Source organism: Euleptes europaea, chromosome 12 (genome assembly GCF_029931775.1).
Source record: "Euleptes europaea isolate rEulEur1 chromosome 12, rEulEur1.hap1, whole genome shotgun sequence".
Taxonomy (NCBI): domain Eukaryota; kingdom Metazoa; phylum Chordata; class Lepidosauria; order Squamata; family Sphaerodactylidae; genus Euleptes; species Euleptes europaea.
In genome coordinates this window covers 33877125-33894293 of record NC_079323.1, presented here as the reverse complement: position 1 = coordinate 33894293, position 17169 = coordinate 33877125, and the positions used below count along the sequence as shown (strand labels likewise).

The 17169-nt window shown below is 40.5% G+C and overlaps 1 protein-coding gene across 1 annotated transcript in view; it reads left to right on the top strand.

The window, feature by feature from the left end:
• Positions 1 to 17169, top strand: part of ABI3BP (ABI family member 3 binding protein) — a 166421-nt gene that overhangs the window by 39641 nt on the left and 109611 nt on the right. The window contains exons 3-5 of the mRNA XM_056858638.1: positions 7277 to 7345; positions 11058 to 11190; positions 16116 to 16297. Coding sequence (XP_056714616.1) covers positions 7277 to 7345; positions 11058 to 11190; positions 16116 to 16297 — 384 coding nt within the window. The remainder of the gene's footprint in view (positions 1 to 7276; positions 7346 to 11057; positions 11191 to 16115; positions 16298 to 17169) is intronic.

Below are 17169 nucleotides of genomic sequence, written 5' to 3'. Positions count from 1 at the left end.
AAGCCCGGTTGCGCACGCCGCCGCGGCGTGCAGGAACAGCTGAGGCAGTGAAAGGGTTTTTTGAAGTGTGCCGCGATGTTCCTGCACACTGCGGCTGTAGGGGCAGCCTTGGGGGAAGCGTCTTTCTCCCTCCCCCCACCACTCGGAAGGAACCTGGGACCTTCTGCAAGCGGGTGCGTGTGTGTGTGTGTGTGCAGGGGAGGGGGGGAGCCGAGAAGGAACATGGAATCCTTCCCGGTTCCCCCCCTCCCCTGCACGCGCGCACACACACACACACACACACAGGCACACACCTGCTTGCAAAAGGTCCTAGGTTCCTTCCCGGTCCCCCCTCCTCGCAAACACAGAGGCACGCACCGGCTTACAAAAGGTCCCAGGTTAGTTCCCGGTTCATGCCCCTCCCCCGTACACACACAAAGGCACCCACCCGCTTGCAGAAGGTCCCAGGTTCCTTCCTGCATGAACCCGGCCACGCACACAGGGGCCCACTAAGCCGGCGGCGCAGCCAGCATGCAGGCTGGCGAGGCCCCAGAGGCCCGAGTCTCAACCCCGCCTCAGCATTCTCCAGTCCGGCTCGGAATTCAGCACCCGCACTCATACATCCGGCGTATAAGACGACCCCCGACTTTTGAGAGGATTTTCCGGGGTTAAAAAGTCGTCTTGTACGCCGGAAAATACGGTAATGGTTTTGATATGCTTAAATGTTATATTTTGTTCGGCCGAGCTTTATGAAAATTCTGAACTCCAATATCTGCACTGTATTGTAACTACACTTTACTACACAGCATGTTACGCTTTATCCACAGTTCAAAGGCAGTATGCACTAAAACTTGCATTTTTGCCTCAGGAGTTTCTCTTATAAAAAAAAAAAGCTGCTGAATTTGGTCAAGACTATTGCGGTGTAGCTCATTACAGGACATAGTTTCCTGTATGATTTGTTTTATGTTATGAGGACATTACAGATTAGAGAGATGTTTTCTATGTAGAAGGAGTTTTTGGCATGTAGGGACATTTCATCAGGTGAACCTTCATCTGTAGTTTGACACGGCATAGCCAAAACTCAGGCTTGGTCTATATGATACAGTCATCATGGAGAGAGTTTTCTTTTCATGTGACATATTAATTCATTAAAAAGACTTACCATGTTCACTTGCCACCTCAGGAGTCTACCTCAACAATTCTGCAGAAACTAGAATATTCACATTATTCTCCCAGGGAAGGAACTTTTTCCAGTATCAGCTAGCCATAATGTTCTGATTCCAAACAATCTGATAGAATGGGGCCTGTCTAAGAATGTGTATCAATTATTCTGTGTCAGTGCCACTTTTCTGCCCAGTAAGGAACAATAATATCAGATTACTAGCTATCTGTCAACTAATTGCTTCTTAAATCCAATGACAATGTATTGTTCTATGGTTAGGGTTTCCAACCTCCAGGTGGTGGCAGGAGATCCCCCACTATTACAACTGATCTCCAGGCGATGGAGATCAGTTCCCCTGCAGAATATGGCTGCTTTGGCAATTGGACTCTGTAGCATAGAAGTCCCTCCCCTCTCCAAACCCCACCCTCCTCAGGCTCCACCCCCAAAATCTCCAGGTATTTCCCAACCCGGAGCTGGCAACCCTATCTATGGTGGCAGGATACTGGAGCTACAGTATGGCTCCTTAGGAGCAAAGAAAAGGAGATGCCTGGACAACTAGCTAGCTGGGGCTTGGCAGCAGGACTGCTCTCTAGAGGGGGCAGCAGTAGGGTCTTGGTCATATTTGCCAGTTTGGAAGACTTGCAAATAGCCATGCATTGGGTAATGCAAAGTGGTTGAACCAGGAAGACTGTCAGCTGAGGTATAGGTAATATTAGATGAAAGCAGCAGAGCCCAGTGCCAGTGTTGTTTCCGGGAATAATTCTGCAAACTTACTTAGGCCATGATTCCATGAGGAGCTATACATTCAGAAGCAGCAGTCTGGTTTGTTGACTAGAGCATGGGCTGTAAGCCTGGCACTTCTCTTACACAAGACTGGTTCCTTGTGGGTTTCCAGTCTTTGAATATCTTGCCACTTTAAAAGCCAGGAAGCTGCTACTTTGAGATCTGGCCCTCTGTGGTTAAGGAATAGCTGCACCTGAGGCTGGGACTTTGATGGAATCTCCTGTTAGGGTAGGTATTGAGGTGGGTTCTTCTTGAGACCTTTGCAGGGGAAGGGGATACCAGCAGCAATAGGAGTGTCCTGAGTTTGGTTTCCCAATTAATGAATTGCTTTCCCTCAGATGAGGAGTCTGTTTTAGGCTGCAGCCTTGAAACGGTTCTGAGACTTACCGAAGGGTCAGTCACCGTGGCTATTATCTTCAATAATTTCATGTTGTGTGTTTTAGTCAATAGATTTTTAAAATTGTAAAAACAGCTGTGTGGGCTGGACACATGTAAATTATAGAAATAAAGTCTTTTGGTACACTGATTGGCCACTGTCGAAACTGAGAGGTTAAATGTCTGTTTCTTCATTACTGGCCATCTCAATGAAAAGAGAGTTTACAAATGTGGAAGGATTTCATAGAAGAGCATGTAATGTGAGAGAACATGGAGGAATATTCTTATGCTGTTTCCTGCCAAGTCTTAACATGGTTAGAGTTCAGTGAGTCTACATAGTATGCTGATGAGAAAGATTATGATTAATGTCAACTTTGGACAAAACTCAGGCAAGAATTGTGTGTTTCTTCCAAAGCAGTACTGTGAAACCAAACATGGCAGATTACAAAACATTTCTTGGCAAAACTGCATACAGTGTTTGATTCACTCACAGCTACAGTTATAACTATCCCTTACTGATCTGACGGGTATATAACTTGAACTGTTTTTGATTCATTCATAATATATTTACTGCTAACTTAATAGTTCGATATATTCAGCTGACAGCCAGCATGGTGTAGTGATTTGGGGGTCTGACTAGGAACTGGGTGGCCCAGGTTTGAATCCCCAGTCTGCCGTGGAACCTCCCTGGGTGATAGAATCATAGGATCCTAGAGTTGGAAGGGGCCATACAGGCCATCTAGTCCAACCTGCTCAATGCAGGATCAACCTAGAGCATCCCTGACAAGCGTTTGTCCAGCCAGCCACTGCTTGAAGACTGCCAGAGAGGAGGAGGAATTGAAGGCATTCTGTGGGAATCTTCTGTGGTTCCCTGTTTTAATGATTGAATTATGAGACTATGGAAAATTGCATTCATTTCTAAATTGTTATCAAAATAGAATTGCAAATAAGAAGATTGGAAAGATGGGCTTTGTTTATAATGTCATGAAATAAAGTAACAATGGTTTTTCTCCTTTTTGTTTTATTTAGTAATGAGGAGTTCTTTTGTATTTGTCACAGGCAACTAGTTTATTTAATTATTTAAACTGATATGCATCATAATTAAATATGCTAACATATTGAAATGGATAGGCTGTGCTAGGGTCTTTGTGACTTCTCTGAATTCCGGTAGGACGGGGCAAACTGCTCCCTGGCTTTAATGCTGGGAATTCTACTTTGTCTTTCTTTTTCTAGTTAACCACAACCAAATTAAATTTTAAAAATTAAAAATATGTAAAAGTGGTTTAAAAAAAACTATAGGATGCTTGGGAACATTCCTCTCTGGAGCACTTTGCACAAAAACTTGGCTTTGGACTGTATTCCACACTGTGACACCTTGCAGGGCATCAACTTCTGATTTGTCTGACGCTAATTTTGCAGTAAAGAACTGTTTAGATATGGTGAAAGGTTGTGGTTGTATTAAAGAATAAAGAACTGGGAACCAAAAGCCTGGTATCTGAGCTAAGTCCTGTCCCATCTGCCATGATTTGTCATAGTTTTCTAGTTTTATCAATATCAAAGCTATATTTTTCCATAATATCAACCAATACTCAAAAACTTTTCCTAAATAAAGTTTTAGAATTTCATTAATCAGATAAAATGTAAATAAAAATCAAATAAAAGGTTTTGTAGATTGAATTTTCAATAGGTTGTTCTTGGGGGCCTCATAATTAAATGAGAAATGTTTAGATTATACCTTTATGCATTGTTGCTGAACTTGTGGAACTGGGCAAGTGAATATAGGGCTTGATTTAACCAGCTTTTCCACTAGCAAGAAAGAGAGGACAGGGTCTCCCTGGAGCACTAAAATGGATATGCTAGGGATCATGGGACCTGCATGGACAAAAGCCATGTGGGATAGGAGGGACTATAGTAAGGAGGAGAACTGAGTGAGATGGAGTGACTGGATCCTATGCATAGTGTAAATTAGGTCCTAAATTGTATAAGACCCTAATGTTGGAGAACCAGAATGCATAGCGTCTAGACTCTAGAGTGTTGGATTAAGATCTGGGAGACCCAGATTTGAATCTCTACTCTGCCATGGATGCTTGCTGGGGAATTATGGGCCAGTCGCATACTCTCAGTCTGACCTACTTCACAGGGTCATTGTGAAACTAAAATAGAGGAGAGGGAGAACATGTAAGCCATTGGGGAGAAAAGATGAGGGCATACATTATTTATTATTATTATTATATCCCACTCTCCCCGGCCAAAAAGGTAAATAAATGTTTGAAAAGATATAAACACTGACCCTTATCAAAGGAAAAAAGTCCTAATCTTTATAACTAAAAGCCTTTTCCACTCTGAAAATATTGTTTTAATAAATGTATTATGATTAATTCTTGGACAAAGTTATCTGGTTTTTACTAGAAACGTTTGTCTGAACTTGTGACCTCTTACCACATAAAGCATGTGTGTTTCCAGATTGTATCAAATGCACTAAGAATTTGTTAGCTTGTGTGTAAAAATATCAGCATTTGGTTTCGATTTACTAAATTTCATTCGTTTAAAAAAAAAGAGGGGGGGGGGGAAACATCAACCAAGTTTGCCGAAGAACCTAGTTCTCCATCAGTGTACCCAAGCAGCAATTTATTCTGGCATTTGAAATGTATAGGACTACAAGAGCATTCTTCCATAATAATAAAAAAAACTATTGCTGTTACCACCCACATATATTCTGAAATTCTCACATAGGTCAAAAGGTTTGTGACACTTAAGTCATCTGAATTATTACTTTTTTTTTTAATCATAACGGTTAAAGTATAAGGCTTGGCTTCCTGTCCTGAAAGCCTCCAGACTAACAAATAGCCATGCAATAGTCCACAATAGCCATGCAAATTAGCCTTGGATTCCACATGTTAACAGATCACTTCAGGATACAATGGTTCCACATTAACATACCACACCCTCATTAGCACATTATCTTGATACTTACAGGACAATGATTTGCACATTACCTTTAATACTTTGCAGGACAATGACTCAGCTTAAACCCAGCCCCCTTCTGGCTATATATTACTCTTCCTACACACTTGACACTGAGAGACACTGTCCTTCAATGTTACTCCTCTGAAGATTCCGGCCACAGCTGCGGGCGAAACGTCAGGAAAGAAAACACCAAGACCACGGTTACACAGCCCGGATAACCTACAAGAACCAATGAACTCAAACCGTGAAAGCCTTCGACAATATATTAAACATGTTTGCCAAAAACTACATTGGTTACTTGCATTTAATGTGCTAATATCAGACCATTAACCTCCTGATAAGAGATACAATCAGCAATGTATCTTTTTCATTGTGGATACTCTACACAAGAAAATACCGTTAGAAAATCTTTGTCTCCGTTTCACTCTTTGTTAAACCATACCTACTACATCTTTAATGCTGACAAACTTAAAACTACATAAAGGTAAAAGGTAAAGGTCCCCTGTGCAAGCACTGGGTCATTCCTGACCCATGGGGTGACATCCCAACGTTTACTAGGAAGACTTTGTTTACGGGGTGGTTTGCCAGTGCCTTCCCCAGTCATCTTCCCTTTACCCCCAGCAAGCTGGGTACTCATTTTACTGACCTTGGAAGGATGGAAGGCTGAGTCAACCTTGAGCAGGCTACCTGAAACCAACTTCTGTCAGGATCGAACTCAGGTCGTGAGCAGAGCTTGGACTGCAGTACTGCAACTTACCACTCTGCGCCACGGGGCCCATAGGTAATTATAACATAAAAAGAGTTTTATATGAGACCAAAATTTGTCTTACCCAAAAATAGGTAGGTTCACAAGACAAGGAGCTTCATTAAGAAAGCTAAAAATCCATTCAGAACTCTCATATTTATATGCTTTCTTTGAAATATCTGCAGCAATACTTAGAACAACAAACCATTTAATTAGACTTACATTATTGTCTAAATAAGTATCTGATACACATCAAACACATTACAGGATTATTTATACCTACATATCCACTAAAATATATGTATACTTTGCTAGTATATACTTTGTACTAATAAAAAAAATTATTGGTTTTTCATGTTTTAAAATTATGGTTTACTGTGTTTGTGAATTTCACAGGCTGTAAATGGCTTTGAAAATTGCTATAGATAGGTGGCATCAAAATCCAGTTCAATAATTTCTTAATTTCTTCTATATCGTACTATGATTCTGAAACTGTAAATTCCTCTTAGAGCCAACAACATGTGGTGCTGGAACTCACGACTTGAAATTTGGCCCTATAAGCAGTCATCAGGGCTGCAGATGATGGGCTGGCTTTTTGCCCCTGGACTGTTTGCCTGACTGAAAAATGCCTGTCCTGGGCTCCTTTAAACCCCAGCAGAGTTGTGTGGGGGGGGGGGGGATGAAGAAAGGTACAATATGAGCAATTGTCTTTTCCTAACTACTTAAAGCATCCTGGGGTGATTTTTGGTCAGGAAAATAGCCTGGGGAAACTGTTAGCCCTCTCCAGTGCTGCAGCCCCAATCCATATTAGTCTCCCCACTATAATAGTGCTTCTTAGGGCCAAACTAGATGTCTAGAGTTTGGATTATAGAGCTGCAACCTCACCAGTATAATCCTAATCAGAGTTACACCTTTCTAAATCCACTGAAGTTAATGGGCTTAAAAAGGTGCAATTTAGGATTGCACTGTAAACATAGTTTGTCCCTTATTGTATTCAGGGCTTGTCCCTTTGGATCCTGATTTTTTTTTTTCTCCTCTCTCTTTTTCCATCAGAAGACAAATCGCGCACTTCTGTTCCTAATGTGCACTATGAATATTTGTAATGTGTTGGTATCGTTCCTGGTGTGTTTTTAAAACGTATTGAAATAATCCATGTTTAATCATGCTGTAACCAATAAAAAAAGAATATGATATACACTCTTGATTATTACAGGTTTTTATTTCATTTCTTGAATTTTACAAATCATCATACTAATATTTTCCAGATGCAGAACCAAGATACTTGATTGCAGTGAGGCCGGCACCTGTTCCAAATTACAGGAAATCCTGCTCAGGTAATGGAACATTTTCCCATAAACAGCCAGAAACAAAAAACAAAAACGTGTTTTAAATGGATATGACAGATGATAAGGGCAATAAATAGCTAATTAAACCTAATGATAGTCATATTTCAGCAATTTCTGTTTGTTTGGTATGCCATAATTTCCCTCTAACATTAAGGCAGAGACATATTTCCTGTCCACATTCAGAAATGTACTCTGCACTTCAGTTTCAATAAGTGGTTGATTCTAGCCCTGTTCGTATGTTACAGTGAACACACATACATCATGCATATGCATACATATATCTGTTCGAAAGAAAGAGCAACAGGTGCTCACTTTGCCAATGAAACTTGGGATAAATATTAGGTTGAAATTATGTGTTCAGATATATATGAGAATTACTCAGTGCGTGTTTAAAGAAAAACAAGTGTACACTATACACAGATTGTGTATGCATTCTCTTTAACTTGAGAATAGGTCTGTTTATCCAGGTTGGCAGAGAGGAAAATATTCAACTCTTTACAGCAAGAGAATGTAGCCAGCTAATTGTTATGATATCACAGGTCATTTGCAAACAGTTTAACTCTTCAAGGAAGGAAACTTCTTGCTTTGAAAGAACTAAAACATCATTGTAGATCAAGAAAACTCTCAAACATAGGGTTGCCAGCTCTGGGTTGAGAATTACCTGGAGATTTTGGGGGGTGGAGCCTGATGAGGATGGGGTTGGAGAGGGGAGGGACTTCAATGCCTGTCTGTCTGTCTGTTTCTGCTCATACAGCTATAGCCTTGAAGAGAAAATAAAGGAATAGAAATGCCTTACTTGGTCTTATTCTTTTGGTATTTAATTATTGCGCCTATAAACAGAATCATTTGTATCTGATAGTAGCCATGTCACCTGCGCCCTCGTACTGCCAGATGCCTCGTTGGACCTTTCCATATTTTTAAATAAAGGATTAATTAAACTGGCCCTCAGCTCATTAAATATAGGAAACTCCATGATCATATGTTCTATCATTTCAACTTTATCATGTGAGCATCTAAATGTTCTATTTGAGTATGGCATTTTTTTATATCAGCCCTCCAAAACTGCTGAAGGAAGAGCATTCATTCTTGCCAAAGTAAAAGCTTTTCTGAGTTTTGGCATTGTCAGTGGATAGAAATATTTCAGCAGTTGCATTGGAAGGGCAATACCCAAAAAGGAAGCCAAGCATACCCTACGAGGCCTAATAAATGTACTGTTAGCATTCAGTTCCTTTACTCACATTTTGATTAGCCTAATTATTTCTTTGGTCTCTGTAGTCTTTACCATGTCATTTGTAATTCCTAGACATTTCATTTTCTTTTCCAATAAATAATCCCATTGGCTAATTGTGAGCATCTGCCGGTACAAGTCCAAGTAAAGTAGGCCTCCCCACAGATTTTAAGATCTTCACTTTCCAAAGGAATGTTTTTATCCATGCCCTAGCCTCCATTGATGATTCACCCAGTTCAGCTCTCAGTGCTATGCCCGAGACACATCTAGGAGTAGCCAGTAAGCATCGGAAACAGTTATGCTGAATGCAGTCCATCCTCTCAGAGACAGCACCAATCCAAATTTCCGCAATGTATAAAAACTGATTGGAGACCTTGGCATTATATACCTTTGAAGGCAAGGGGACAAATTTGCTTCCTGCTGTATAAAAGTATTTTACAATTATCCTCCTGACTTTCGAAGCATTATTCCCCACTAGGTCCATATGTTATTGCCGTGTGAGGGATGCATCAAAATATATTCCCAAGGATTTGAATTGAGTAGCCTGTTCCATAGATTGGCCTGCTATATGCCATCTGAAGATTTCACTTCTTTTCTTTTTACTAAATATCAGTACCTTAGATTTTGCTACATTAATAGACAGACTTTCACAGTTACAGTAATCCTCAAAAATTTTAATCCATTTTTTGGAGCCCCACAACTGATCTGGACGTCAACACTGCATCATCTGCATATAAAAGAATTGGGATTTCGCAATTGGATACATACAGAAGATTGAAATAATTCCTCAAAAGACAAGGTCTAAGATCATTAATGTATAAATTAACCAGCAGGGGTGCAAGAATACATCCATGTTTAACACCTTTGCTTAGGGAAAGTACCCCGATAACTGGCCCAACACCCCATAACTGACCCAGGCAGTTCGGTAGCTATAAAGCTGTTGTATTAGATAAAGGAGGTGAGATTCAATGCCATTTTTCTTTAGCTTTTTCCATAACTGGGGCCTAGAGATGGTATCAAATACTGATTTAAGATCCATGAAGGCAACTGCCAATATGCTTTCTCCGGAGCTTGTATATTTATCTGCTAAGAATTGAAGGGTATGAAAATGTTCAATTGTACTTGCTCCTTTTCTAAAACCAGCCTGCTCATTCCTAAGGATGTTATTTTCTTCAACCCAGGTTCTAAGCTTCCCAAAAAGTGTTGCAGCATAAAGTTTTCCAATGGTGGACAGCAAACTTACTGGACAATAATTTGTCAGGTTCATTGGATCCGCCTTTCTATAAATCGGGACAGACAAAGCAGCCATTTTCTCCGGGGGAACTGATCTCTATCATCTGGAGATCAGTTGTAATAGCGGGATATTTCCACCACCACCTGGAGGTTGGAACCCTACTGATACAGCAGGACAGTAGGAATTTGTGAGGAAGGTCAGATTTGATGAACTTACCAGGAAGTTAAGGGGGAAGGGAACGAACTGTCAAAGCAGCTGGTGGAACAGTAGATTGTTGGCTAAAAAATTAGGACCTTCAATAATTAATGAAAAACAGACATTTGGAGACAGAGAGACAAACAATAAGCTAAGGAAAGCAGGGATTAATTACAATGAATAAGACATCATAGAGCTTAAGGACAGGAGGTTGTTTATTAGGATTGCCAGCTCCGGGCTGGGAAATACCTGGCGATTTTGGGGGTGGAGCCTGAGGAGGGTGGGGATTGGGGAGGGGAGGGACTTCAATGGGGTGTAATGCCATAGAGTCCACCTTTCTCTCCAGGGGAACTGATCTCTGCCACCTGGAGATCAGTTGTAATAGCAGGAGATCTCCAGCCACCACGTTTTGTTTACCAAAAGGGGGGAGAAAGGCAAGGGGCAATATTGTCGAACCAGAAACAGAGCTTTTCGGTGGTGGCACCCCACCTTTTGAATGCTACCCCCTTGAGGTTCACCTGGCACCTTATTCCTTTAGGCACCAGGCCAAAGCATTTCTTTTTACACACACTTTTCATTGAAGGTCAATTTTTTTAACTGTCTCTGTAGTCTGCTTTTAACCTGAGGGGTTGACTTATGAACATAATTTTAAACTGCTAAATGTTTTAAGCCCTGGCTGTTGTTATGATCTGATTTTTGTATAAAAATATAAATTTATGCCATGGTTATATGGTTTTATGTTTCCATTTTCTTTGTGATACACCTCAAGCGGGTCTATGGAAGCATACTAATTTGTAAATTTTACAAATGTAGTGGAACAGCGTGCAGGTAATCACACAGAAGTTGAAGAAATGTGTGGTGTGAGGAAAGGCAAACTAAAGCTTCAGGTTAACACTAGAAAACCTTCTGCCCACCAGAAGTGGGTTGTATTTGCCTTGATAAGTCACTTGGGCATGAGGCATCTAAGTTGCAAGTTTTGTTTGAGGTATATCTTCTAATATAAATAACATTACATGTATTTGGGATTTTTTGTACTTTTACAGGTCAAACAAAGACTCCAAAGCCCCTCCAGTTGGTAATAGGCACTTTAACGCCAACTTCCGTCTTCCTGTCTTGGGGAATCTTAGTCAACCCAAAGCATGATTGGACCACAATGAATAACTGTGCCAATGACAGGTAAACAACTTAATGCTACATCTTATGATGATCATGTTTCTACTGATTTATATTCCAGCTGCAATTACTAAGTAAGATCAATTCTTACAGTTGGGGCTAACTTTAGATTTGAAACCACATACCTCACTTCATGTTTTGTTATTGTGGCATAGTGTCTCCAGTTTTCAGCAATTTTAGAACATGTTAAAAGCACCTTTGTGCTGTCTCAATACTGTTCATTTCTGCATCCAGTTTTCTTCTTCTGCTTTGCCTTCACTGCCCTCAGCCCTGTTTGCCCACAGTGCTGTTCAGTCTTATTGGCTATAGTAACCCATGCAATTTGGTCGATGATGTTTCTGACATAATGACAAATGGTCATAAACAAAACCATGCAGATCACCACTGCCAACTTGATCAGACAGCACTGTGGACAAATGAAGCCAAGGTTTCTGAATGCAAATAAGAAAAAATGGTACTTGAGAAGCTGCAGAAGTTAAGGGAACAACAGGAAAAATTGCAATGAAAGAGTACAAATATTGGACAAGAGCAGTATTTTTCAGTAATCTTATCAAATGCATCAGAAGTCCTATTTTGAAAGAGAGTATTAAAAGGAGATAATATTCACACACTCAGTTTCAGTGTTACTGATTCTGTCTTTGATAACTCCTTTCTCAAAGATTCTTTAAAGATTAATTTATATCTGAATGTATGTCATCTTCACCTCAGCTATTGCTATATGCACTATGCAGCTCAGTATGTATCCTGCATATATATTGCTATTTGAACACAGATGTTTTGTTGTTCTCAAAATGCTGATTTTGACTTTTATCTCAGTTGCTTCAGGGTAAATCAAGAAGAACTGCTAGATTAAATCATGTCATTGGCATAGTTTGCGAGAACTTTTAAAGTATTCTGATGCTATTTTTGCCTGAAGGCTAATCAATTACTAAAATTATGCAGTAACATCAAAACCAAGATTTAGTTATTACATTTATTTTGATTGCATTTGCTCTTCTGGGAAAATTAGGTCATATGTTTAAGGTGGGAATTTCTACAGAGAGCAGGTAGTCAAAAGACATTTATATTAAACACATTGGCAAATGACTTTGAACAACTCTCATTCTGAAACAGCAGAGTTCTTGAAGGCTGGTGTGGTGTAATAGTTTACATTATAAACCCCTACTTCAAATCTCACCACACATGAATTCACCAAGTGCTTGCCACTCTCTTTCAGTCCAAATCAGCAATACGGGGATAATAATATTCATGAATTTAACAGTGTCATATTAAGAATTATGGAGATTGCCATGTATGATTTCCTGGCTCACAGCACAAGCTTTTAGCCGCTGCACTAGCACAGTAAAAAGTAAAACAATTAATATTCATTATTAGTTATTAAATATTTGTTTAATGCCAGCCATCTGCTGAGAGCCATATGCTAAAGTGGTGACTAGACTCGATCAAGTAACGTCAGTAAATCAATAGCAGTTACCTCATTGAACCAGTGTTAGGCCACCGTGAAATGATAGTGTAACTTCTTTTGTACAGTATTATTTATAGATGTACACAACTCATACCTCTGTGATAGCTATTTTATATTTCAGTTATTTAAAAGTGGCCCCATTCCATCCATCCCCATTACCAACAAAACTCTTGCATAGGCACAGGAGGAGTTCAGCTAAAATAACAATTTGTTAAATTTAGTTCATATACTTTGGAAAGCTCTACACAGTTATACATATGCATTAAATTTGGCTTCCCCCACTTTATTTGACATACACCCCCTTGAAAGGGTTACCAATGTGTAGAGGCAGGCAGTAAAAGAACCATTAATATATGGCTTGGATGGTCGTACACAGATCCAGGCCAGTATGTTGTGCAGGTAATTGTCCATGCTAAACATTTTTTACCAAAATTTCCTGCAAATGTTTCAACCAACATTTCAATAATATAAACATACCCAGACCAATTAAGCATTTGGAGCAATACTTTCTGTAATGATCTTTGTTTAATTTTGAACCAAGGGTTGACAATTGAAATAATTATAACTAGAACATTGGAGGCCCTGACCTGGATGGCCCAGGCTAGCCTGATCTCGTCAGATCTCAGAAGCTAAGCAGGGTCAGCCCTGGTTAGTATTTGGATGGGAGACTGTCAAGGAATACCAGGGTTGCTGGGCAGAGGAAGGCACTGGCAAACCACCTCTGTTAGTCTCTTGCCATGAAAACCCCAAAAGGGGTCGCCAAAAGTCGGCTGCGACTTGAAGGTATTTTACACACACAGTACATTGGAGATAGTTAGTGGAAACATGTGTACTATACAGGGTATGTGTTATACAAAATATATATACCGTGTTTCTTATCTTTTATGTATGTATGTATGTATGTATGTATGTATGTATGTATGTATGCATGCATGCATGTATGTATGCATGTATGTATGTATTTAGTATATTTATAAGATGCCTTTCCACCTAAAGCTTCTCAGAGCAGTTCACTTTTGGAGGAAGAACATATTGCACATATAGAATTCTCCCCATTTATGTCTCCCCCAAACAAAAAAGTCACAGCCAACTTATGGCAACCCCATAGGTTTTTCAAGGCAACACACATTTTGCCATTGCCTGCCTCTGCATGGGCTGAGAGAATTCTGAGAGAACTGTGACTGGCCCAAGGTCACCCAGCAGGCTTCATGTGGAAGCATGGGGAATCAAACCCGGTTCTCCAGATTAGAGTTTGCCGCTCTTAACCACTATGCCATGCTGGCTGTCACATGAAAGAACATAACAAAGACAACTCCAGAGACTGTTAACATATTTTTGGCATATCAAAGAAACATAAAACAGAACTCCAACTAACCAGGAATTTCCCTTAGTCACTAGCAGTCACAATATGTGTGTGTGTGTAAAGTGCCTTCAAGTCGCAGCCGACTTATGGCGACCCCTTTTGGGGTTTTCATGGCAAGAGACTAACAGAGGTGGTTTGCCAGTGCCTTCCTCTGCCCAGCAACCCTGGTATTCCTTGGTAGTCTCCCATCCAAATACTAACCAGGGCTGACCCTGCTTAGCTTCTGAGATCTGACGAGATCAGGCTAGCCTGGGCCATCCAGGTCAGGGCAGTAGTCACAATACAATGCCAGAATTACTGCTGCTGTGAATGTACTTTTCTTGATTACATTTTAATTTTACATAGTTATATCCCATTGTGTACTTTCTATATTTCATGGACTAGGGATGTGCACATGAAAAAAAAGTCATTTTAATTCTATACCAGAAAATTGGGAAGAGCATGAGTATTGTTTTAATAAAATATTGGGGATATTGTTTTCAGAATGATACCCTTCCCAATTCCCCCATGCAGATTTAAAACAGGGGCAGGAGGGAGAGAAAAAGAAAGGTCCCCAGCTGATTGCTAGCACATGGGCTGTTTAAATTTTAAAGGGCCATTGTTTGCTATAGGTAGATCAGGTCTTGGAACTCTACAGGCCAGATCTACCGCACAGGAAATAATAACCCTTTTACAAGGCCAGCATTTTCAATGGGAGTTTACCTGGCCTCTCCATGGAAAATTATGGCCCTTTAAAGATTAAAGGCACGTGGGGAGTGCTGTCTCCTCTCTAGTCACTCCTGTATCCCCAACAGGATTCCCAGTTCCAATATTATCAAGAGTGGTATTATCAGATATGGGAACTGTGTCAGGAAGGCAGGAGTGGTATTGGATATTGCCAGTCTGATCCAGTACCCAAATTATTGGACATTTTATTGGGCCGGCTGTATCCAGCTGCACACACCTACTTTTTACCATGCTGTTTTCATACAATACGATAACGTTTATTGTTTGCAGCCGAAGGCCATTACAATCTGTCATATAAAACTTCATTTTCATTATTTCTTCTTCTTCATCATCACACAAACACACACACAGCATCTGATGAAGTAGGCTTAAGTCCAAGAAAATGTATGCTAGAATAAAAACTTATTAGTCTTTAGGTGTGGCAAGGCACACATTATTTTTATTTGGGAGTGCCTTTTCTCTCTTTTACCCTTCTGACAGGCTAGATGACAAACAGTGTCAACTTAAACTGGTCTACTCAGAATCCTATTTGGGGCTATTTAATGGGACTTACTCCCAGGAAAGTGTTCTTTGGATTGCACTGAGAAAGTATGAACCATCTAGAGAGCATGCTCCATTACATCAAAAAGTGAATGCCAGGAAGATTATTGTTTAGGTTAATAATAGAGAATTACAGCCCATTCCTGAGCTGGCGGCAGCTGGGGACAGCAGGGAGGAGGTACTGCTGCACCACCTCCTAAGCTGTTCCACGGTCCCTGAAAGACTAAAAAAAAGCCTTCTGGAGGCTTTTTTTTTTTTGTCAAACGGGCTCTTTTCGCCCCACTGAGAAAAACCTTTTGCTGGTGCAGCCTTGCTCCTCTTGCTGCTGGCATACCTGGGGTGAAAAGGGACAGGAGGCAGCTTAATGGCAGCTCCTCCCCCCGGAATGCCCCGGGAATGCCTCCCAGGATGCCGGGACTCCCCCCAGGACGCCGGTGCGGGCCTTTACGCTGGTGGGACGCTGGCGGAAGGCCCCACCGGCATCCTGGGCCAGTGCTGCCACCACGGCACCCGGCATCCGGCCCTCCCCACCGGCATTGGGGCCACTTATGGCTTCATAAGTAGCCCAGGCGCCGGCATGGAGGGGCCCAATGCCAGCGCAGCTCCTTCCTGGCCTCCTGTTTTCACCCTTAGAGGTTAGGAATGCTCTGTTAGACTTTTACATCAAGAATCCCTAGGATTGCTGCAGTAGATTTCAGTTCACTTTTTGCTTGAAGCTCAAAAGCAAAATGTCATGTATTATCTCATGATGTGAACCTTAAATTGAAAGTATTGCTTTATTAGGAATGATATTTCATTTTTCTTTTATTAAAATATACACTTGCTTTTATACAGATTTTATACAGTTCGCTACAGAGAAAAGGATAAGAACAAGAAGTGGATTCTTCAGCTTTGCCCTACTACAGAAACTGTGGTGGACAATTTGAAACCCAACACAGTTTATGAATTTGGAGTGAAAGACAATACAGACAATGGAATCTGGAGTAAGATTTTCAATCACAACACAGTTGGGTCTTGTAAGTAATTGTTGCAGTTCCTAACTTTCTTTTTTTTTTAAGATAAGCTATTAAAAGAGGTCGCGTTGTTGGCAAGTTATGAAGTTATTTAGAATAGATTATGCATTTCAGTACTTGCACTTGCCATGTTAGGAATCAGTAAAAGCACTTGTTGTTGCCCACAAATCTGACATCACAGCATCCCCCAAAGTCACAAAGCTTCTGTGCTGTTCCCAGTGAATCAATGTTTACACTCAGAGAAATCTGAGAACTTATTGACTCTAGTAACAGATATTATGGTCTGATGTGTTGGATTTGGACTGTGGGGATCCAGAGCAAATCCCTGCTCATCCCTGGTTCACTGGGTAGCCTGTACAGAGCTGTGAAAAAAAGTGATAAACTTGTGTATATTTCTCTGACAAACTTGGAGGAAGGATGAGAAACAACTCTAATATACATGTAAGTGCTGTTCCCAGTGAATCAATGTTTACACTCAGAGAAATCTGAGAACTTATTGACTCTAGTAACAGATATTATGGTCTGATGTGTTGGTTTTGGACTGTGGGGATCCAGAGCAAATCCCTGCTCATCCCTGGTTCACTGGGTAGCCTGTACAGAGCTGTGAAAAAAAAAGTGACAAACTTGTGTAGATTTCTCTGACAAACTTGGAAGAAGGATGAGAAACAACTCTAATATGCATGTAAGTATGTGAAGCATTTAAGCAAAGGAACAATACTTGGAATGCATGTTACTTTTTCTCTCTCTGATCTGTTCAGAACCATCAAAGACACAAAACGCCAAAGCTTTTTCTATTCAATGTGTTTATGGTACAGCAGTACAGATTTTGTGAATTCAAGCATCTTATTTGAAGTCTGTATATAGTTTGTGTATAA